This window comes from Enhydra lutris, unplaced genomic scaffold, assembly GCF_002288905.1.
Source record: "Enhydra lutris kenyoni isolate GAN:26980312 unplaced genomic scaffold, ASM228890v2 scaffoldscaffold33, whole genome shotgun sequence".
NCBI classification, from domain to species: domain Eukaryota; kingdom Metazoa; phylum Chordata; class Mammalia; order Carnivora; family Mustelidae; genus Enhydra; species Enhydra lutris.
This window is the reverse complement of record NW_019154117.1, coordinates 6,869,192-6,893,217: the sequence shown is the minus strand read 5'-3', so window position 1 is coordinate 6,893,217 and position 24,026 is coordinate 6,869,192. Positions and strand designations below refer to the sequence as shown.

General features: G+C 39.5%; 1 protein-coding gene across 2 annotated transcripts in view; it reads right to left on the bottom strand.

Moving 5' to 3' along the window:
- The window catches only part of LOC111153619 (regulatory factor X3), a 155,239-nt gene that overhangs the window by 13,594 nt on the left and 117,619 nt on the right, over nt 1-24,026 (bottom strand). For both annotated transcript variants that reach the window (XM_022512762.1, XM_022512761.1), the window contains exons 12-14: nt 23,000-23,149; nt 16,144-16,352; nt 5,939-6,092 (exon numbers count right to left, since the gene is read on the bottom strand). In XM_022512762.1, the coding sequence (XP_022368470.1) occupies nt 5,939-6,092; nt 16,144-16,352; nt 23,000-23,149 (513 nt within the window). The remainder of the gene's footprint in view (nt 1-5,938; nt 6,093-16,143; nt 16,353-22,999; nt 23,150-24,026) is intronic.

Here is a 24,026-nt window from a genome sequence, read left to right as displayed (position 1 = left end):
TTGAATCTGTCTACAAACAATTTATACGGTGAAAAATGAAAACGTGGACCGAACCCATGTGGCGCCTTGGAACAACACAGTTCTACTTTCTACTGCTTCCTAATTCTGGCGTTGGGGAAATTTTCAACCTGTTTTTCTCATGGGTGAAATGGGCACACTCACACATGGCTTTCAAGGTTTTAGTGAATATTAAATAAGAATGCAAAACACCTAGTACATGATTGTCACAAGGCAATTCCTCAATGTTAATTAATTAGAAAAATTTAGGAATATCAATAAGCTTTAGTATAACAATAAACGGTATAGCTTTCACCAAGTATTTGTTAAATTTTCTAAACTGCTGCTGTTCCAAGATGGCTTTTTTTCTGCAGAAGATTTTAACTTCAGATATGATCCATTCATTTTAAAATATCCTATAACTAATCTATCATTCCACAGGTCCATTTTCAGCGTATCCCCTAGTTGCACTAGATTGTAGGACTCACTGAAATCTATTTCTCATTAGTTTGATTTTACCTTAAGAATCCGTGCTTCTTTACCATGATTCTACTTCTACCAAATGGAACTTTTTCACTCAACTCTTATCCTAAAAGCTTGCCTTCTGAATTATTATTGCTCTGGTCCAATTTTTAGGTTTTGAAGATCTTTTTTTTTCTCCCTTTTACTTTGAGTACATCAACTCTGATAAATTCAAGACATTTTTCTTTTGATGGTATATTCTTAAGGGTTCCTCCATTTTTTTCCCCTAAAAAGTATGACTAAAATATCATCTTTTTTATATTGCTATTCATATCTGAACCACCGAAGCACTTTTCGGGTCCTCCTTTTCATTTCAAAAAATTGGCTAAGTAGGTGGCTTAGACGTAATATTAAATAAATGTAATTAAATTATGACAGAGAATTTAAATATATTGAATAAGTTAAACACAAAAATATTTATCACAGAAAATCATTTTAGGCAGCCACCAAAATTTATAGACTCAGCTGAATATTTTAATGGACTATGCCTATTTTAAGGAAATAAACTTCCAGAGAGACTCCAAATAATCATAAAATTCAAATAATAGGATAGTTTCCTGCTCAATTTTTCTCGTCAGGGCTGTACAGAAAGCCCTGATTTTTTAAAATTTTCATTTAACAGGTGTGCAAACAGATGCAACTTGTTTATTTTATTCCTACTCTTAAAATTTCTCCACTCCCAGAGAGTCTCTGTGTGTATTTATAGTATTAAAGTTCCAAAAGAATTACATAATTTTAACAGCAAATAAACTCTGTTTCCTTTTTATCATCCAGGCAAAAAACTTAACCACGAAACTCTGGACTTGCACGTGCTTTGAATAACTTACTAGTCAGCATTACTGTGACAGTGGACTGACATTTAGATGAAAACACGTGGGGTGGGATTCTGTTTCTGTTTCTTTTGGGGGGCGCTCTGACATGGCAGTCTTTATGCCAACAACGGATTTACGGCAGTGTAACAGGGAATGCAAAAAATAGTAGTTTTGTACCGTTGTATCTGGGTTTATATGTAAAACATGGATTGGTCTCTCCTGCCTGCTCAAATAATGTAAACAATTGTAAAATTAAAATTTATTTGTTGATTTCTCATTAATGAAGGCACACTAACGATCCCTAAGTCACTTTAAAAGGAAAACTTTTCCCCTTGCTTCTGGACCAGGTTGACTGGCTGCCACCTCTCCCAAGTAAAGCACCCATAATGCAAAACCAACGTCTGGCGAAGTCTGTGTCTGACTTCACAACAGTTCCTGCTCCCACCCCCCACCCTGCAGCAGGTGATAAGCGTGGGGGATTAACACCAAGAATTTGGGGGCCAGTCTGCTTGGTTTTGAAGTCTGATTTTGCACCATTAGTGGCTGTGTGACCTTAGCGAGCTACTTGATGGTTCTGTGTCTCATGTCATTATCTGTAAAATACATATGGTTTTGGGGTGCTTGGGTGGCTCAGTGGGTTAAGCCTCTGCCTTCAGCTCAGGTCGTGATCCCAGGGTCCTGGGATCAAGCCCCGTATCGGGCTCTTTGCTCAGAAGGGAGCCTGCTTCCCTTCCTCTTTCTCTGCCTGCCTCTCTGCCTACTTGTGATCTCTGTCTGTCAAATAAATAAATAAAATCTTTAAAAAAATACGTACGGTTTTATACAGGGATAACAATATTCATTGAGTTGTCATGAATTATTAAGTTAATCTACATAAAACACTTAGAACAGTGCCCAGCACATAAATGGTATGTGAATGCAGGTTTCACTTGAAGTTTCTGGCTTTCTTTCCTCATCCAATTCTACCTCCTGTCTACTGAATTTGAGGTTGTTTGACCCTCACATTTTCCACAGAAACTTCCCCTTGGCCATACTCCCTTCCATTCAGGCAGGACCTGTGTGCATGTCTCCGTGTCCCTTTACCACAATTCTCACAATTCACATAGCTAACCTTTTTGCCCTTTCGATCTCACTTCAAACATCCCTGCCGGGGGGAGCCTTCCCTGGCACTCCCAGGCTAGCTTAAGGCCTCATGCTTCGAGTATTCCTATATCTCTAATTCTGTAGCTCCACAGTTATGTGAACATCTAGTACATATGACTCCCCTACTAAAATGCAAGCTTCTTGAATGCAGGGCCAATATCCACTTGGTTCATTACTATAACCTAATTATTATAGCACTTGGTCTACAGTAGGTATGTAAGAAATACCTGTTACATGAATGAATAAATTAATTTCAGAGATAAGTCTAAGACTCAACATCAGTGAACATGATTCACCCAAGATTATACTACTGCAAATGACAGAACTACCAGGAGAATTGAATCCTCCTGACTCAAAGTCCTCTATTATTTCCAGGGCGTTAAATCTTTACACGTATCATACAAAGAACCATGTGACTAGTATAGTGCAGGTTCTAGAATGAAAAGTTAAAGTACAGATCAGAGAGAATGGGGTATGTGAGGTAGTTTGGAGGAATTGGAGCCCCCTGAGGAACTGATATTTCAGATGTGAAGTAGGAGTTAGAATGAGCAAGGGGAGTTGGGCAGAAAGTCCCGGCTAGAAACAACGATTTACACAGTGGTCCAATGACGAGCAAAGCTTGGCGAACAAGAACAGAGAAAAGACCACCGTGATGGCAGCAAATGGAATAGGAAGAGGGAGGCTGAGGTTAATCTGAGGGGCAGGGCCAGATCGAGCATGACCTTGTGTACCAAGGAGAGAATTTTGTTCCTTCACTAACAGGAGAGAATACCACGGATGGGTTTTCAGTAGGGGTGACACAGCCTATTCTGCACTTTCATAACATGATACTGACTGCACTCTGGGAGGTCTGGGGAAGAGCAGACTTAGTAATTGGGGGGACATAGGGGTCTGGACAAGAGTCATGTAAAAGATAGTGCTCAGATGTCCAGCATGATCAGCAGGGAGAATGTGGTACCGGTTACTGAGAAAGAGCCATTAGTAGACACATCAAGAGTTTGATTTCATTAAGTACATAACAGGCTCTCAATAAGACTAAGAACTATTATCATGTTTGTTGTCGTTACTGATGGTTGAAAACCAGTGGCTCCAACTGAGGGTAATGGTGACCTTTATGGATTTCAATGGATTTGAGCCCAAGGTGTTGCTCCCACCATGTACACGGGCACTTCTGGACTTGGTGTCTGGAAGGGGGAATCGCCTAAGGGGCGAAAGCAACTGAGCCTCAACTTGCAAAAGCCCTTTTGACCTCCAATCTGAATTCTAGGGTAGCCATAGGATAACAAGGGAGAGACACATGTGAAAATAGCCTTCTGTTTTCCTGAATTTCCTTCTCTTCTTCCCAGGAATCAAGAAATTTAGATATGATAATATGACCACGACCTCCAGATCTGCAGTGGCCAACAGATATACAAGGCCCTCAACATTGCCATCAACGTTGTTGTATGGAGAGAACAAAGCTATAAAACGAGCCTTGATTGGCCGGGGTTGAATAATGGATGAGTAGAGAAAGCTCAAAGGATGGTCTTATAAATTGGGTAAGGAGAGAGTAAGCAAAGAAATCAAGAGATGCTCTTAGATCTTAGGTCTTCCAGAAGGTATTTTATACCTTATTTTCTAATAGAGATTTTATTCTTATTATATCTTCACCTCTTGGGGGAATGTGTCACACTCATTCACATTGTTTACATAAAGTAAAAAAAAACAAAAACAAAAACAAAAGAATGCCTACAGGCACAGTCAATCAGCAGTACTGACTATGAGACCATCTTAACCCTGGTGAGCCAGCACTGCCCGCACCAACAAGCAGGGGGCGTGCTGAGCCCTCACGCTGGGTGACCAGCTCCTGCCCACAGCCTTTGTGCTCTTGAGATGCAAGGGAAGCCAAGACCACACATCAGGATTAGCCCCTTGGTACTCATTAGAACCCCTGCTATCACTATGCTGACCACTTGTTAAAGGAGTCCCAGAATAGACGAGGGGGTTGGCAAATGGGTTAAATATACCGGAAGGCAAGTCTGTTTCTAAAGTTGGGAGCCCTGACTTGAGAAGTTCTGCAGTACTTAATCTACATGCCCACTGGGTGTTTGTAAGACAACCATTGCAAGAGGCTCTAAAGGAAGGTCAAGTCTAAGAAAAGTCTAGATTGTTTTGGTCCTGCCTGTTGTCTAAAAGGTACAGTGATCCTTGCTTCATCTTGCACATAGAATGTATGTACATGTAACTGGCATGATTTAAGCACAATCACTACTGAGAACATCACACAAACACGTACAGATCAACACACGAGAGGGATTTTAAAGAGGGAAAGGGGAAACTTTTGCCCAACCTATTGAAGATGTCTGACATGGATTTTATTGATAGTAGAATACTTACAAAGCATCTTGAGGTATTTTAATATATTTTTAATTTATCCCTTTATTATCATATTTATTAAACTAGGAAAAGCATCTAATATTTACTTGGATTTTCTAAAACTTAAATAACCACATACACACAGCTTCAAAATGAACCTGTCTTCTTTACTGCTTTGGGTAATTTGTAGTATTGCCTGATATTTATAATCTAGCAAGATCCGAAGAACCCCCAGTTCAGGACAACAAAATGAGATGGCGGACATTCACTTGAGCATTTGCACCCATCCCTCGTCGTCTTCACCACTCCTTGTGTAAATGTACTTCGGAGTGTTAGCTTTCTGACACGCGTTGAAAGCAATACAGTTTTATTTTCTATCTAAGAACTATGAAGAGAATGTTTTCTTCTTCATGGCTTCAGCAGTGAGAAGCCTGATTTGAAAACCAGAGTCTGAGTACTTGAGACAGTCTCCACCACCCACCACAGCTACATAAACATTTCATCTGGGTCCTTTGCTTTTTACATCAACCTCAGATACTCATCTGTAAACCGGGGTAGAGCTGTGCTTGTCTCGGAAAGCGTCCAGAGCTTTGTTACATAGAAAGGACTTCGAGCTGTGCCTGGCACATAGTCAGTGCTCCCAAAACATAAGCTTTTGGCACCATTGTCATCGTTACTATCCCTCTGAAACAGAATCATTTCTTTTGTTCCTGGGCACTTGGACAAAGAGCCTACAAAAATACGTATTTAGTCTCTTCTCTACATTCCTAGCCCTTTGCCTTATCAGCAACATCAATCTTCTTACTTCCCGTTCCATAAGGGTTTTTTTCAGTCCAGTGATTCTCAAAGTTTTCTTTCAAGCAGACACCTTTATAATATATTGAACCATACCATGAACGTTCACATAATGTAATTTATAATTTTGGACTCTTTCAAGTTAAGAGAATACACACAAACAGAAGGCTTTAAGGACCCCCCCCCCCCCAGTAACTCCACAGCCCCTCAGGGCCTTCATTGCTTCCATCAATCAATAATACATTCAAATTAAAACAAAATTCAGGTTCTTTTGTCAAAGCCCCGTGAGTCACAGCTCTTCTGGACTCTCTTACCTCGCCCATGACCGCGATGGGTGTCTCTCCTGTTGCCTGAGCAACACGATGTTCTACTAAGTAGAACATGTACTCATCGTAGAGCAGACGGATCAGATGGAAGGAGCCGAAGCTAGCAGCGCTGCGTAAGGTTAAGTCCCGAATAACCATTGAGCTGTTTCGAGAGAGAAGACATATATGCAGCCAATATTAGTGACAGGACAAGAGTTCAACCTACTTTCCCTCCTAAAAGAAGTTAAGTCAGAGGGTCTAAAAGGCTAGGGTACTACACAACTTGCCAAGGACTAATTTCATGACTGAAAGCAGTCAGCTCCACTCATTTAAACAGGGTAGTAAAGAGGTACCCCTTCATGAGTTTTCGTTAGATCCTGACCAGATCTAGTCAGGTTTTCACCGAGAAAAAACATTTTATTGTCATGGCTGAGTCTTCTGATTCTGTCTCTCTCACAGAGGGGACCAGAACTAAATAAAAAAGATTATTGACAGATTGGCAATTCCAATCACTACCATATGAAACACTCAAAGTGAAAATCTTATTGATGGGTAAACAATGCGTCACCACGTCCCAGTGATGACTTTGGGTGTACACTTCTGAAGAAACAGGTATTTGTGCCATACAAAGATTACAAAACATACTCAGTAGTAACGCTCCCAGATGTGGCAACAGAGAATGAAAGTATGTACGGGGATCCCTGCAGATCTTATTGGAAGGCAACTTTATTAATTGATCCCAGTTTCTTACTGATGTCCATTTAAATTAAGCTGATTTTCCATTAGAAATAAGTATAATAAAATTAATTAAGAAATGCATAAAATGTGAATTTATAATTATAAAATATGATACCAAAATATGAATGTTATTATTAATACTAACAATATACTCTACTATATATATTTTTTTTTTTTAAAGATTTTATTTATTTATTTGACAGACAGATCACAAGTAGGCAGAGAGGCAGGCAGAGAGAGAGGAAGGGAAGCAGGCTCCCTGCCGAGCAGAGAGCCCGATGCGGGACTCGATCCCAGGACCCTGAGATCATGACCTGAGCCGAAGGCAGTGGCTTAACCCACTGAGCCACCCAGGCACCCTATACTCTACTATATTTTAAATGGAAACCAGTCCTAAATAAAATTTTGTCCTCACTGAAGATACACTGGTCTTGGATCTTACCCTCATACTTCAAACCTCCTTAATATTTCTAACTTAGAGTCAGAGTGGGGTGAGTATGTGTGTGTGTGTTTCTTATCACTCTCATTTCGTGGTCTTTTCTAGAGATTTTTGGCCTAGGAGAATTAAAACAGCCATTATATTCTCAGATAGGTGGAAGAAATAGGATCTCACAAATGGATAGGCTGATACCCTAAAGCCTGTTTTGCAATGAAGAATTGTAAAATGTCAGGCAGATGGAAAAAGACTGTACTTCTGTTTTCGGTTTCATTGTCAACTTTATTTATGTAGAGGCTATTAATATATCAAATTCTATACATTCAGTTTGGCAAGTGGCAGATGATCATGGTACATGTGAAACTCTAAACCCTACATTCTGATTCTGGCTCTTTGTTAACTCACTGTCGACTTTAAACAAATCATTTCCCTGAGATTGCTTTTCTTCTTGGGTGAAAATAAAAGCTACATTTTTGTTCTTACCTAACTTACATGATTATTTTAAGGATGTGAAATAAACTTATGAATGAACAGACTGACTACTTAAATATAATATACAAAACAGGAGAAGATGAGCTTCTCATTCTCAGTTGGTTATAGCAACAAGAACAGGAGGTTATTATATGATGATGGCAGGGGACCTCCCATTAGTGGATTTATTTACTAAGAAGAAAAAGAAAAAGCAGGAGTTTAGAGTGAGACTGACTCATGTTAACCACAATGTGATCTTAATTTTAAGCATGCCGTTCAACATTTTAAGGTTCAAGGTTAGTATAGATCAAATGAGATAATGTATGTGAGATCTTAAGAAAACTAGCCGTTACTAATTTCTCTGATGTTGGCTATAGCAACATTTTTATATATATGTCTCTTGAGGCAAGGGAAACAACAGCAAAAATAAACTATTGGGACTACTTCAAAATAAAAAGCTTCTGCACAGCAAAGGAAACAATTAAAAAAAAAAAAAACCTAAAACACAACCTACTGAATGGGAGAAGATATTTGCAAAGACATATCCAATAAAGGGTTAGTATCCAAAATATATAAAGAACTTATATTATTCAATACACACACATACACACACAAAACACAACAATCCAGTTAAAACACAGGCAGAAGACACAAACAGACACTTCTCCAAAGAAGACACCCAGAGGGCCAAGAGACACATGAAAAGATGCTCAACATCACTCATCATCAGGGAGATGCAGATCAAATCCACAATGAGGTATCACCTCACTCGGTCAGAAGGGCTAAAGTCAAAACACAAGAAATAACAAGTGTTGGCAAAGATGTGCAGAAAAAGGAACCCTCAAGCACTGTTGGTGGGAATATAAAATGGTGCAACTACTGTGGAAAACAGTACGGAGGTTCCTCAAAAAACTACAAATATAATCACCAGATGGTCTAGTAATCCCACTACTGGGTATTTACCCAAAGAATATGAAAACACAAACTCGAAAAGATATACGCACCGTATGTTTATTACAACGTTATTTACAATAGCTCAATTATGGAAGCACCGAGTGTCCACCCATCGACAGATGAATGGACAAAGAAGATGTGTCATATATACATACATTGACTATTATTCAGCCATAAAAAGAATGAAATCTTACCATTTGCAATGACAGGGATGATCTAGAGATTAAAATGCTAAGTGAAATGTTAGTCAGAGAAAGACTAACTTTAGTCAGAGAAAGACCGTATGATTTCACTCATATGTGGAATTTAACAAAACAAACGAACAAAGGAGAAAAGAGACAAACCAAAAAGTGGACTCTTAACTATAGAGAACTGATGGTTTTTTAGAGGGGAGGTAAGTGGGGGGCATGGGTGAAATAGGTGATGGGGATTACGAGTACATGTATCATGGTGAGCACTGAGTAAGGTATAGAATTACTGAATCACTATATTGTACACCTGAAACTAATATAATGCTGTATGTTGGTCATATTGGAATTAAAAGAATTATCCATTACCACAGCACTACATATATTAGAGTTAATAATATATTCATTATCATACACCATAGTTCTAGTGAATAAGTCCTTAGACTCAAACACCTTAGCGAAAGCTCAAGTTTAGAACTCTGTAAGTGAACTACTAAAAACAGATTCTTTCATTCATATGCCACACACATAAAATTCTGTTTATAATTCTATAAACGGATATAAAATTCTACATATAAATTCTAGAAACAAACATAAAATTCTATATATTTGAAAATAAAAAATTATTTTTCTATGGAAAAATCTAAAAAGGCAGAGAAACCTCTACTTAAAAGAGCAAAAGCAAACACAACATGAAAATAATAAAATGTTACATAACATTTTTACCTCTACTGATCCAAACTTGATCATATGAAATAAAGAATTTTGTATAAAGATTTTATTTATTTATTTGAAACAGAGAGAGAGAGATCACAAGTAGGCAGAGAGGCAGGCAGAGAGAGAGGAGGAAGCAGGCTCCCCGCTGAGCAGAGAGCCCGATGCGGGCCTCGATCCCAGGACCCTGAGATCATGACCTGAGCCGAAGGCAGAGGCTTAACCCACTGAGCCACCCAGGCGCCCAGAATTTTGAAAAATCAAGTCAGACAGAGGCAGAAATTTGCTCCTAATTGCATCACTTATTGAAGGCAGCAAATATAATATGTCCCAGAGAAGACAAATGGCTAAAAAAATTTTTAAAAAATGAGTACTCTTATTCAAAATTTCAAAAATTACCAATTAAAGTAAAATACCAAATATCATTTATCATACTGTAAGAGAGGAGGAGGTCCAGTGTTACAGAGAAGACGGGAAAAGAATTCTCATTTACTGTTTTCACAAGTATAAATTCATGAAACTTCTGTTTGGAAGAGAAATTTGGCAATATTTATCAAAATTAAAAATGCAGAAAACCTTTGACCTACCAATTCTAATTCCAAAAATTTATGCAAATGAACAAAGGTAAATTTTAACTGTAGCAAATTTATCCCACTGAGAAACTAGGAGGGATCAGCTGATGTTGATTAAATGAATTACAAATTATGGCTCATTCATATACGAACTGTGTGCAGTTTAAAGAAACGAGGAAAAACCAGACATAAAGGTAGTAACTCAGAAAGGTGTCTATGATAGATATTATGTCAAGTTAAAGAAGTAAGATATATAGGAGTCTATTTAACAGGACAATTGTCTTGTAGTTAAAAAAAAAAAAAATCCTACCCTTAAGTAAATGGGAAATTATTAGCTCTGAGCTAGCACACTTCATTAACACAGTGTTAATCACTTCAGAAAGTTCAAACCTTTTTACCAGAATGTGTCTAAAGATATAGGAGAAATTTCATGCAAAGATTACAGTATTTTTTATCATTGTATCATAATGCCAAAACCCACCTAAATGCTTAAGAATAGGGGAAAAGGTAAATGTTTAAATAATGTGTGAGATATACATGTGATATTGGATATTGTGAGGACATTATAAAAGTTATGCTTCTGGGGGTGCCTGGGTGGCTCAGTGGGTTAAGTGTCTGCCTTCGGCTCAGGTCATGATCTCAGGGTCCGTGGATCGATCCTGCACAGGGCTCTCTGCTCAGCAGGAAGCCTGCTTCCCCTCCTTTCTGTGTCTGCCTCTCTACCTACTTGTGATCCCTCTATCTCTGTCAAATAAATAAAATCTTAAAAAAAAAAGTTATGCTTCTGAAGATGTTTAATGACAAGAAATGCTTAAGATATAATGTCAAGTGAAAAATGCTAGGGGAAAGAAAAATATAGATGATAAACTATGGTAAGCAACTGAATTCCAATTTTATATCGCCACAAAAAAGCCCCAACAAATCACCAGTGGTTATTTTTCCAGGTATTAAAATTACGAATGATGTAAGTTTATTTCTTGTTAAGTTTTTTTTTTTTTTTTTAAAGATTTCATTTTTGGAGCACCTGGGTGATTCAGTTAGTTAAGTGTCCAACTCTTGGTTTTGGCTGAGGTCCTGACCTCATGGGTTGTGGGATCAAGCCCCACGTTGGGTTCCGTGCTCAGTGGGAGTCTTCCTGGGTATTCTTTCCTTCTGCCCCTCCCCTCACTTGTGTTCTCTCTCTCTCTCCCAAATAAATAAAATCTTAAAAAAAAATTAAATATTTTATTAAGAAATCTCTACAGCCGAGGTGCCTGGGTGGCTCAGTTGGTTAAGCAATGCCTTCAGCTCAGGTCATGATCCTGGAGTCCCGCGATCGAGTCCCACATCAGGCTCCCTGCTCAGCAGGGAGTCTGCTTCTCCCGCCAACCTCTCTCCTCTCATGCTCTCTCTCTCATTCTCTCTCTCTCTCAAATAAATAAATAAAATCTTAAAAAAAAAAAAGAAAAATCTCTACACCCAACATGGGGCTCAAACTTACCACCCACAGATCAAGACTAACAGTCTTTACTGACTGAGCCAGCCAGGTACCCTTCCTTGTTATTTGTAATATGTCACAGATTTTCTAAAGTGAGCACATACTGATTTCATTTAAAAAATGTTTACTTTTTAATTTTTCGTATTTAAATTTTTTGTTAAAGATTTTATTTATTTACTTGAAAGAGAGAGGGAGAGAACCAGAGAGAGAGAGAGAGAAAGCAAGAACAGAGGGGAGGGGCAAAGAGAGAAGCAGACTTCTCGCTGAGCAGGGAGCCCCAAGTGGGGCTCGAACCCAGAACCCTGGGATTATGACCTGATCCAAAGGCAGAAGTTTAACTGACTGAGCCACTCAAGTGCCCCTAAAATATGTTTATTTCAATAGAGGACATTACAAGTAAAAAAAACAAATTCTGGGTCAGTTGAATGTCAGTAAATCTTTGCAGAGATAAATATCACAGATATAGGATGAATTATATATAATATTTTTTTAAGTTCAAGTTTTAGGCCTTTATATTTTCCTTGAGATAGAAAAACCCTGAAATCGTGTTAATGACTAAGAAAAGCATTCAGATTGAGTAGCCTTCTGACAGTGCTATAGACATCTGCTGAGCCCCCTGCTTTTTCCCAAGGGAATTTACATTCGTCCACTGGGTAGAGGATTATCGCATTCCTACTCTGCGCCAGTGTCTTGTTCCAGAGCGACTCACAGGAAATTCTGGTATCAACAGAGCTCACACTCTAGTAAGAGAAACGGCTGGGAAGAAAAACCACGGGTAGATATAAAATATAAAGTGAGGCCGTGATAAATCCTATGCGAAAAAAATAAATCAGGGAAAGCAGTCAGAGAGTGATGGGGGCAGGCACTTTACGCGAGGTTGTCTGAAGAGGGGACATAACGGAGCGGAAACTGGATTGAAGGGAGCCTTGTGAACGTGGGAGCTTCCCCGGCAGAAAGGAGAGCAAACGCCAAGACTGTGAGGCAGAACCATGCTTGATGCATTCAAAGAAGAGCCGGGAGGCTCGTGCCCTTGAAGACAAGGAGCAAAGAGAAGAATCCAGAGGGGGCCCGGGGTCACTCCTGGCTGATGTTGGGTCTTGTAGGCCATGACAAGGCCTTGGATTTTATTGTAAGGGTTTTGGAAACTTTTAGACAGTTAGGCAATCAACTTATTTCAGCACAAAACACACACGTAATACCAAAATCTGCTGGAAAACAAAACAAATAAGAAATCTGCTGACTTTCCGGTAAAATCCCTAGCTATTTTTACCAAATACTGATAAGCACGCCACGAAATTACTGTCGTAGGTGTAGAAAAACATCAGTTGACTTGCATGATTAATGCTACGTCTCCTTCAGTATCTTCTCTATGTTGGGCCTTTGCCCTACAAGCCAAGTATTAAATGACACAATTAGTGGTTTAATTGGAAACTTTTTGTCTGATTCAGACTTCTATAAGATATGTTGCAAAACAGACTCCACTGGATTTCTTGTTGCTAAGTTACCACCATTCAACTTCTTTTAAAATCAGAGTTCTTGAGTTAATTATTTTACAACAGATAAGGGACCCCTTTGTGGATTTATCTTTACATCTACGGTTTGGAAGCTGTAGCATATACGCTAACCAGTGATACTCAGGCCACTCCATGCATCTGGGGATATGCCACAACCTTCCTAAGGAGAAAGGGGACAGCGTCGCACCGGTGACCCCCTACACATTCTTTTCAAACAGTGCTGATGGTCGGCTCCAAAAAACTATTACTTTCTGGAAGATGTATAAATCGTCCAGTTGTAGGAAAACTAAGTTCCCTGTATCCCCTTCCAAGTCACTGTATCAAAGCAATATATATTTTGTTCTTTAAAAAGGGAGTATTTGGGGGACACCTGGGTGGCTCAGTTGGTTAAGTGGCTGCCTTCAGCTCAGGTCATGATCCCAGCGTCCTGGGATCGAACCCCACATCGGGCTCCTTGCTCGGCAGGGAGCCTGCTTCTCCCTCTGCCTCTGCCTACCACTCTGTCTGCCTGTGCTCACACACTCTCTAACAAATAAATAAATAAAATCTTAAAAAAAAAAAAAAGGGGGAGTATTTGGGTGACCCTCAGGAATGTTCTCTTCTGTTAACCACAGAACACACCGGTTGAGAAATGGCCCACATGACTTCTCCACGTCTGCCCAAGAAAGGTGGTGATATCTTCTTCCCACCTCCCAGGGAGCCAATGGTAGTCATTCAAAGCCAGGTTAGGCCAGGAGAGACCCCCATTTGGAGCACAGCGTGTCTGCAGCAGCGTGTCACCTGATGTCCTGATTGTCTGCCAGCCCATTTCTCTCTTTGTAAATATACACACAGAACTTCAGAAATTATGAGATCACCTGGCTTCAGAACACGAAGGGTCTGTGTGTGGAACTGCCAAATTCTTACTACAATGCCAGAACCATGGGGGGGAAAAACCACACACACACAACTCTGTAGTTCTGCCTCTCTGATAGTTTGTGAATGCAATTTCATTACCAAAATGTTCTTAAGCCTCAGAAAAAACAGTTCAGATTTTAAAGCCTCTTCCATTTCTAAGCCATGGACTTTTCCTACCAGCAGGAGGTATGCATCTGTCTGAATATGCCTTTCCTTCTGTGGCCCTGAACTATCTGCCTTTGAGTCTTTTTGAAATGAAAATAATAACCATAATAGTGTCTAATAATAACAAGCCAATTATCCCCGACTCAGGCAAGGACAGAGGGCAGGCAAGGGATGGCCTGCCGGGTTTGTATATCTGCAGAGAACAAGAAATACAAGTAAGTAATTTTCTCTCCTTTCAAGATACTTGCAACAGATCTCTGCAGAGATGGAGGCTCTAGGGGTTTATTTCTAAAACGATATCAACTAAATATAGAAAAAAATAAAAACCCACAGGAAGGAGTAGGGCAAGTCTGACTTAGCAACATAAGAAAGCACTAAGAAGGAAGAAAAAAGAAAATACCCAAAACCTTGCATTTTCTGATATTGGCGAAGCTATTGGCCTTATAGGTTCTAGAAGAATCAGCTTGTATAACTTTGGTTTCGTCAGTCTTTCATGAAATACATATACCATCTGTATGACTTGCTGAGAAGACAATGTTTGAATAAAAAAAAAAAATCAAGTCATAGGCAAATGGGAAAATATCCAAAATCTTCTTAAGAAATGTTCCCAAATTAAAATTCTGAATTCTTACAATCACCCCTACTGTTGCTGTGGTTTCTTTGAGACACTGTGACAATGTTTTCGAAATCTTCCCCATGTATCCAGGGAAAACCTACACCTCTCATCGACATCTACCTCGTTAACACCCAGACATCTAAACCTACCACTGCAGCATACGAGGAGGCTCACTGAGTCGGGCAGCATTTTAATAAGGCCCTTCTCAAATCCCGTGGGCTAAAGGTATCAGATGTAGGAGAGACAGAACTGTGGAATTATTCCAGTCCCAAAACAAAAACGAAATGACAATAATACAAAGCAGGCAAGCTTTCCTTCACTTGACCCTGGGCTAGACATCAGAAAACTATTAGGTAAGATGAAATTAACACTTAATGAAGCATCAGAGCAGAGCTAGAGCTTAACTTACCTTATTTGTATTATGAAATGAAACCCCACCTCTCAGTTTCATCCTATATATATATATATATATATATATATATATATATAGTATATAAGGTATATAAGCCCATGTACACAGGCTCTGTTTTTAATCCTTAGGGCAGACCTATGGCCAACAACTCATCACGACCCTTGATATCACATATCATGTCACCTGAAAGGTTTTCTCTTCCGGGGTTCCATGTCGACAGAAACATACATATACAATTTTAGTCAATAAGGGATTCATAGTGTACCATCTACTGATTATTGGTTCTTAAACAGGCTATGGGTTAGAATCACCAGGAGGAAGCTCTCTGAAGACCAAATTTCTGACGACCTCATTTCCTAATCACTCCCATCCATGCATCAAGATTTTCAGATCAATAGGGTTGGGGGACGTTCCTCCGATTTGTATTGTTTTTACACTAATTCTAATGTGCAGCTAGGTTTGAAAACAGTTGTAGCTGATAAAATTAAGAAATGAACTGGATGGTTCTGAGCTTGCGTCACCATCACTTAAAAGACTTTCTTAAAAGCACAGATGGCTGGGTTCAAGCACTATAGTTCCTGATTCTGGCAGATTTAGGGGAGCGGCCTGAGCGTTCCCTTTTGGAAAACACTTCCAAGTGAAAGTGATGCTCCTGGTCGAGTGACCGCAGCTCGCAAATCACCCACACCAGCAAATCAGGAGGAGAGTGGGGTTAAGTCTTCACCACAGAGGCCCAAATAATGTACGTCTGCAAGAGGGCGGGAGCTGGGCCCTTTTCTGTCTGTTGCTGAATTTGTCTTTTGGACTGGTGCCTGAGACCTCCCACCTGGGAATGTCAGGGCTGGGAGCAGGAGGCTTCGATTCCCAAACGAGAGGGTTTATCCCCATAAACCTTCTGGTACGACTTGACGAGGCTAGAATCACCGAGGCAGGCTGAAGGTAATAGCGATGGGGGAATTTCCAAACCAAGTCTCCGCTCGTTTCTTTCCCTCGTCTGAGAAGCACGCCTATTTGCAGAACGTGGACAATACATAAAGCTCAGGAAAAAGTGAGACAATACCTGTAGAAAGACCATTTTAGCAGGAATTGCCGGGCAGCTTTAGGAAAACTGGGCCTTCCCTCGTACGGTTTTAGCGCCTGCATCATCACGTTGTCCAGCCACGCGGCCCACTGCTCCAGGGTGCTCTGCTGCTGGAGGGTCATCTTGAAGTCTGTCTCTAGTCTCTGGACCATGTTGTCATCACACTGGCACACCCAAGAAGCCTGCTCCTGGGACAGGACATGGAAAGCAAAGGGAAACTTCAACTCAGCATCCTTCCCTTGAAGGTCGGCACACAGACCCTGCTCATGAACAGGAAATTACAAGGACAGCTTCCAACAACGACATGAATTAAGAAAACGAAGGACCACTTGTGGGTCGTTAAGAAAACCAGCACCGCCTCTGCGCCTGAAAACGAGACACAACACGGAAGCGTGACTTGGTTTTTCCGCATCAGCTAGTCCACGTGAAGGACTCAAATACACGATCATCTAAAGAAAAAGAGTGGCTGAACTGACAGTGTAAGGGGTCTGCCTTCAAAAGTCGGCTCTCCCTCATTTTCTCCCCGCTCCACCTCACCCCACAATCAGAGAAAACTTTAAAGCCAATCAATCCTTTTGAGAAGATTTAGGGAAAGTCAGATGGAAAAGCAGATTCGATTGGCCAAAAGTGTTCCCTCAGGATTAAAAGAGAAACAAGCCTGGAGTGGTAGGAGGTGGGAGCATGTGCTGTCTGAGTTTTATGGATCAGGAACCAAAATCTCCAGGGCTACTGAGGCGAGGGTACGAATGCAAATTAATTCATGGAACTGAAAACAACAGTAACAACGGCCACAAAACTACTTTAGAGAAAAGGTAGACGTCTACCTGCCTGCAACGAGAAAATGTTTTCAAGAAAAGCTCCTGTGGAGGGGTGTCTGTGAAGGTCTTAATTCTACCTCTAAAACATTGTGATCACGTGTGTAATTTTCTGGAAAGGGTGTATACAGCTTCCATGCCACGAGCTGTCGGAGGGCGAGTCCACTCACACAGACAGCTTCCGCTGAGGAAACCCCTCAACTTCATTCTCTGGTTCCCACGTCTCTTCTCATGGTACAGACATTACCTATTCAAGAGACATTTCAACTGGGAGGCATTTTAAAAACAAAATGCCCAAACTGAATTTATTCTATTTCCCTAGGTAAACCTACAGTTCCTTCTTAATTTTCAATAAATGACACCATCCGCTATCCTTCTCTGATCTAATTAACCATAAAGTCTTTCAGATATAACTTCTAAGAATCACTTTCAAAGTTTAAAGTACACTATAAATATAATTCTAGAAAAAACTGAAAATACGACTGAGCACAAAGGAACAAAATATTAGGAATATCTAAGATGTCAACACTAAGAGATAACTAAAACATGCTTTTAAACGATTCGCATGCACTATGTGCTTATGCATATATAAATATTTAAAATAAAAAAGGACCACATTATACATTCGAGTAGAGATTCTGCTTAGTTTCTCTTATGAGAACTGAATTTATATATGATATATATAAGATAACTGAATTTCCATGTAGGCAAATGTAGAGCTATATTTAATTATTGAATGACTGAATTTGCTTTAATGCATGAATATACCATTATTTTCATAATCAATTCCACACAGACATTCATGTTCATTATGATTTTTCACTATTAGGTAAAATGCTGGAATTAGCCATCTTGAAGCAACATCTTTGCAAAGTCTGCATTTACTCCTTTATGATAGAATTATATAAGAATAATAGTTAAACACTTCCAACACACACTGTCAGATGACTCTGAAATTTTATATTAAGAGTCCAGGAGAGTATCCAGGGAAGAATCTAGGCATCAAGGAAAGGATAGGGAAGGTTGTTTTTGTTCTCCTTCATTAATGCCTAAGCATTTTTAAAATTGCGATAAAAAACTAATAACATAAGTTTATCATCTTAACCATTTTTAAGAGTACAGTACAGGAGTGTTAACTATATGCTCCTTATAATGCAATCAACTCTTTCATTTTCATAAATGAAATATATTTATTTATGAAATATGTTCATAATTTCATAATTTATGAAAATCATTTTCTATAAAATATATTATTTTATATGAAAACATATTTCATAATTTATGAAATATATTCATTTATGAAATATAATCATAAATGAAATATAATTATAATTTATATATTATATATTATAATGCAATCAACTTTCATTTCAAATATATATTTATATATTATATATTAATATATATAAAATATTAAAGATACATATAAAATAATATATATTATATATTATAATGCAATCAACTCTTTCATTTTGCAAAACTGAAACTCTGTATTCATTGTAGGGAGGGTGGGTTGTTTTTTGTTTGTGTGTTGATAACTGGGGTGGGGGCTGGGGGGAGGAACTCACTGGCTTCCTTGGAGGAATTCAATTTCCTTTCATAACATAAATTCAAACTCACTATTTACTTGGAAGACAGTTTTAGGAAAGAGAGGGTGATTGGGACTGAACACTGACTTAAAAAAATAAAACCACAGGGCATTATTCTGGCTTTTCAAATTACTTTACATTATACATCATTTTACTATTTTGGAGACTGAAAATACATTAACAATAGAATACTCTATAAATATTCCCTTGTGAAAGGAATTTGGACTTTTCAGTTCTATAAAGGGAAAAAGCTAAGATGAACATTAAAGATGTTCTTCACTTACAAATAAATTATATCCAAAATGATAAGGAGTCGGTTGCGTCACAATCAGAGTATCTTTTAAATAAGCAAACATAAGTGTGCACAATGGATAAGTTATCAGGTCAACCCACCAAAGCTATTTGCCCATAATGTGGATGAAAAACTATTTATTTACACACAAAAACGATACCACTGCAATGTTATCAATTAAATAAAAGAAAACCAATTATACTGCAGTAGAAAGATGATTTTTTAAAAGATTTTATTTATTTATTTGACAGAGATCACAAGTAGGCAGAGAGGCAGGCGGGGGGTGGGGAGGAAGCAGGCTCCCTGCTAAGCAGAGAGCCCGATGCGGGGCTCGATCCCCAGGACCTTGAGATCATGACTGGAGCCAAAGGCGGAGGCTTAAACCACTGAGCCACCCAGGCACCCCAGCTGATCTTTGTTTAGTAAGATTTGTTTATGTATTTGAGAAAGAGAGTGAGACAGCACAAGTGGGAGGAGGAGGAGCGGAAGGAGGGGGAGAAAAAGTTCAAGCAGACCCCTTGCTGAGAGCAGAAGGACTCAGGCTCAATCTCACAATTCAAGATCAGGACCCTAGCTGAAATAAAGAGTCAGGTGCTTAACGGATTGAGCCACCCAGACGCCTGCCCCTAGATAGGGTATTTTGAATGCCTGAGTGAAAAGAGGAGTTAATTAGAGAAGAACGAAGTGGTGAAAAAGATTTATGGATGTCTTGAAGGAAACCTCTTAGTATTTTCAAGCTTCTTAAGAGCATTATAATATTGACACTGAAGAGTCATCTCCTTGTTAAACATTATAGTCCCTTTATTGCAAGAACACCACCTTCACACATGTCCCTGTTGCTGAGGTCCCTTTGGAAGGGCCAGGGACAACGTCCAGATGACCAGGAGAGAGTGACAAAAGTGCAAGGAGAGGCAGAGGATGGAGAATCCAGAGGACGCTATGAAAACCGAGCCAAGCTCCCAACAGAAAAGGAAGGAAAGGGAGTCAAAGGTGGAGAACACGATACCCTAAGAAAGAGAAAACTGATCAAAATGAACACAGTGTGAGAAGGAAGGTGGTGGGGAAACAGGCCACTGTGCTCCTGGTCCTCTGAAGAAAGGAAAGGGTCTCAGAGGACAGAGGTGAGTCACCCAGGTATCAGCACTGATAACTGTCATGCAGACCCAAGAACACTCCAGAAGAAGGGAAAAGGGAGCCTGAGTTGGTTGGGGAGGAAGAGCAGAGCAGAGATAAAATCCACCATTTAAATGCAAAGATGATCCCAAAGTGGGCAGTTACAACCAGGAGGAACTCATTTGCATAAATACTTCACAGGGTAGCAGATACACGAGTATAAAAACGGAACAGAAAACCTTTCTCAGATATTACCAGGAATTATTCTTTCTATTTTCTGTTCTGGAACTTAATGTCACATTTGAAACCACAGGTTGCCTTACCCCTTCGACTTTTTTAAAAGTGCTTTTTATTTTTATTTATTTATTTTTAAGATATTATTTATTTGACAGAGACCACAAGTAGGCAGAGAGAGAGGAGGAAGCAGGTTCCCTGCTGAGCAGAGAGCCCCTGGGATCATGACCTGAGCCGAAGGCAGAGGCTTTAACCCACTGAGCCACCCAGGTGCCCCTAAAGGTGCTTTTTAAAGTCTCTTCTGAATGGAGATGTGAAAGAAATATCAGGATAAATTTTCAGGCAATATGAACTTCTAATAGTCTCACTAAAACCAGTTAACGTAAATTTCATTGAACTATGTTAAGCTAATGGCTTTGCAAAGCCTGAGATAGTTTGTTCTTATAGACATTTTGTGTTTGCCTGTGTATTTAAACATGTTTTTACATAGATAAACACAGATACATAGAAAGGCAGATTTTTTAAGACTTCACATAACCAGCAGTTTGAGCCCAATCCATGAAAGTCAGAACAAACTTAATTACTATATCCCAAAGTGAATCAGGCCCAAATATTACTTTTTGATATAATGAAATGGTAAAAACAGACCAGACATGCAGATTAAAATTTCTAGAAAACAGGAGTAATTGGTGGTTTATTTTAAAGCAAAGGCATTGTTTAAATTTTCCTGAGATATAATTCTCATATCAAAAAATTCACTCGTTTAAAATATATCACTCAATGGCTTCTTGTAGAACATTCAGAGTTGTCCACCTATCATGATTTTAGAATGTTTTCATGTCCCCCAAAAGACCACCCCCTGCAATCTGTCACCTTTCAATTCCCAGTCCCTAGAACCCAGGCAATCAAGAACCTATTTTCTATCTCTTATAGACTTATCTATTCTGCACATTCCATATAAAAGGAATCATGCACTATGTGACCCTTTGCTTTTGGCTTCTTTCCCTTAGCATAGTATCTTCAAAGTTCATTCACAATGTAGCAAGTGTCAGAACCTCATTTCTTTTTGATGCCACACAATGTTCCACTGCGTGAATATGTTATGTACTCGTCAGTTAGCGGCCATCTGGGTTGTTTCCATGGTCATGCAGCAAAGGTGAATTATGCTGCTATGAACGTCCACGTACAAGTTTTACGTGGCCTTGATTTTGTTTCTCTTGTTTTACGTGGCCTTGATTTTGTTTCTCTTGGTCTAGGAGTGAAGTTGCTAAGTCATACGGGAACTCTACGTCAACCCCTGCAGAAACCGCTACACTGTTTTCCAAAGTGGCTGCATTTGACATTCTAGTCAGTGGTGCGTGGGGTTCCGTGCAGTGCCCTTCCTCTCCCCTACATCTTGGGTCTCACTTCTCACACTGTTCATTTTAATCAGTAATCCCTTTCTTAAGGTAGCATATTCCACCTTAAACTCTCTTCTTTCTGCGATTATCTGTCTGATTATACCCATTTTAGTGTGGATGAAGTAAAAATCCCACTGTGGTTCTGAGCTGCATTTCCCCAGTGCCAGTTCCATTCATGATCTTTACAGGGGCTTACTGGCCATCTGTCTGTCTTCTTTGGAGAAATGGCTATGCAGATCTTTGCCCTTTTCAAACTGGGTTGTCTTTTTATTGTTGGGTTGTAAGAGTTCTTTATATATTCTAGATATAAATTTGTATCAGATAGATAATTTGCAAAAATGTTCTCAATTCCATTAGTTGTCATTTCACTTTCTTGATCATCTCTTGAAGCACAAAAATCTTTCATTTTGGTCATGTTCAGTTTAGGTATTTTTTTTCTTTCTTCTGTTGCTTCTGCTTTGAGCAATGTGCTATTTTTATATGGTAACAACTAGTTTCATTATTTTAATATCTGAAATAAAATATTTGTGGGAGTTCATAATAATATTCCTAAGTTGCCTGTCTTTATAAGTGTACTTTAAAGTATAAGTAAATAGTTTGATCGCAAGGTTAAAATACCTTTTTTTTCCACTGGGACAAACAAAAGAGCCAAATATATTGCTCCTAATTCTTTGCAAATGAACAAGTGTTTACCAGATGCTCTGAAATAGTTTCTAAGTGTTCTTAGTTCTTTCAAGATGGGGCACTATTTTTTTTAAAAGATTTTATTTATTTATTTGAGACAGAGAGAGAAAGAGCGAGAGTGAGTGAGCACACCCAAGTAGGGAGGCGGGTCAGAGGGAGAGGGGATCCCTGCTGAGCAAGGAGCCCAATGCAGGGCTGGATCCCAGGGCCCTGAGATCATGACCTGAGCCAAAGGCAGGCACTTAACCTACTGAGCCACCCAGGCACCCCAAGGTGGGGAACTATTAAAAACATAAATCTCTTGTGTGTTACAGCACAAAGGACTTCATGTATTACTAAATATGTAACAATTATCTCAGACAGATGTTGTAAGGTGGAAAGGGGAAAGCCCAGAGCAGTTAAGCAACTTGTCCAAGATTGCACAGCTAGCAGATGGAAGAGTTTAATCTCTTGCCTACCTAACTTCCATGACTGTGACTGTCCTGACTCCAGTAATTAGCAAACCCTGCTGACATATGTCACATTGAGTACAATACATCTCAGCAGACTATGAGACAGACGAGCAGTAAAGGCCCGGCTGGGTCAGATTCCCCTCTTTCAGAACACAGGACCACAGATGCTGTCTGTGCCTTGAGGAAACGTAGGAAAGAGCAAGAAAAAATGGGGTGTCTTTCCTTCCAAGAGATATTTTGAAAGAAAGCAGAGTACCTGGACATTGGCAAAGTCGACACGGTTGAGGTCATTGAGCATCTGGTTGATCTGGGAAGTGTTCTGGAGCACTGCACGAGCTGCCTGGGCCAGGTGATTGAGCGATGTGTATCTTCGCAGAGTCTGGGCAAAGGCACTTACAGCGGCAACCTAGAAAGAAATCCCATCAAAACCGGGTAGAATTCCATTCCAGGAAAAGAGACCGCCGCAATCTTCAAATCTTTATTCCCTTGCCAAACTGTAACTGCTTCCCTCTGATACTTATTTCAAACTCATTTTGTGGGAGAGGTTACTTGTAAATTATAGCATTTAAATCTCAAAACCAAGTATTATTTTCCTTTTGAGTAGGTAGAGGTCAAGACTAAAACAAACTCCCATGTTCTTCGACATCTGAGTGCAGCATTAATTAAACCAGTCTTGCAAGAAACGACTTTGTCTAGGGAAGCAGTAAAAGTGTTGATTTTCATTTCTCTTTTACTCTCTGTAGAACTGTCAATATAAACTCAGTAATGCCATTTTTTCCCCCTTTTTATTTGGGAAACCGAAATGTGCCATCTCACTTTTTTAAATGGATAAAAGATTTTTATAGTCTTCAGAGCACTGTCATCCAGATTCGCTCTTACGGCTTTTATTTTAGAGAAGGTGTTTTTCGTATTAGCAAATACATAGCCAATAAACTTATCAGACATCGGCAACAAGAATTCTTTTGCACTATCGGAATTTCGGTACAAGAGCCATCCACGATTTCTCCATTTGCTCCTCGACATCTACTTGCCATTCTTCTCCAGGCTCCTCTGCCCAGGAAGGCTGCCCTGAATGGACTACATTAAGCGCTGCCCTTACATTTTGGCTTCCAGTTGGGTTTGGCCAATGATACGCAGTGGGAAGAACAGAACGATGGGGGAAAAGAAAGAGTGTTCAGAGAATTTATTCCCCTACAACCTCTGCTCTCTCCATGTTTCGTCAAAGCTTGCTTTCTTGGACTAAGGCCACACAGTCCTTGAGGGAAGGAGATGATGTCCTAATG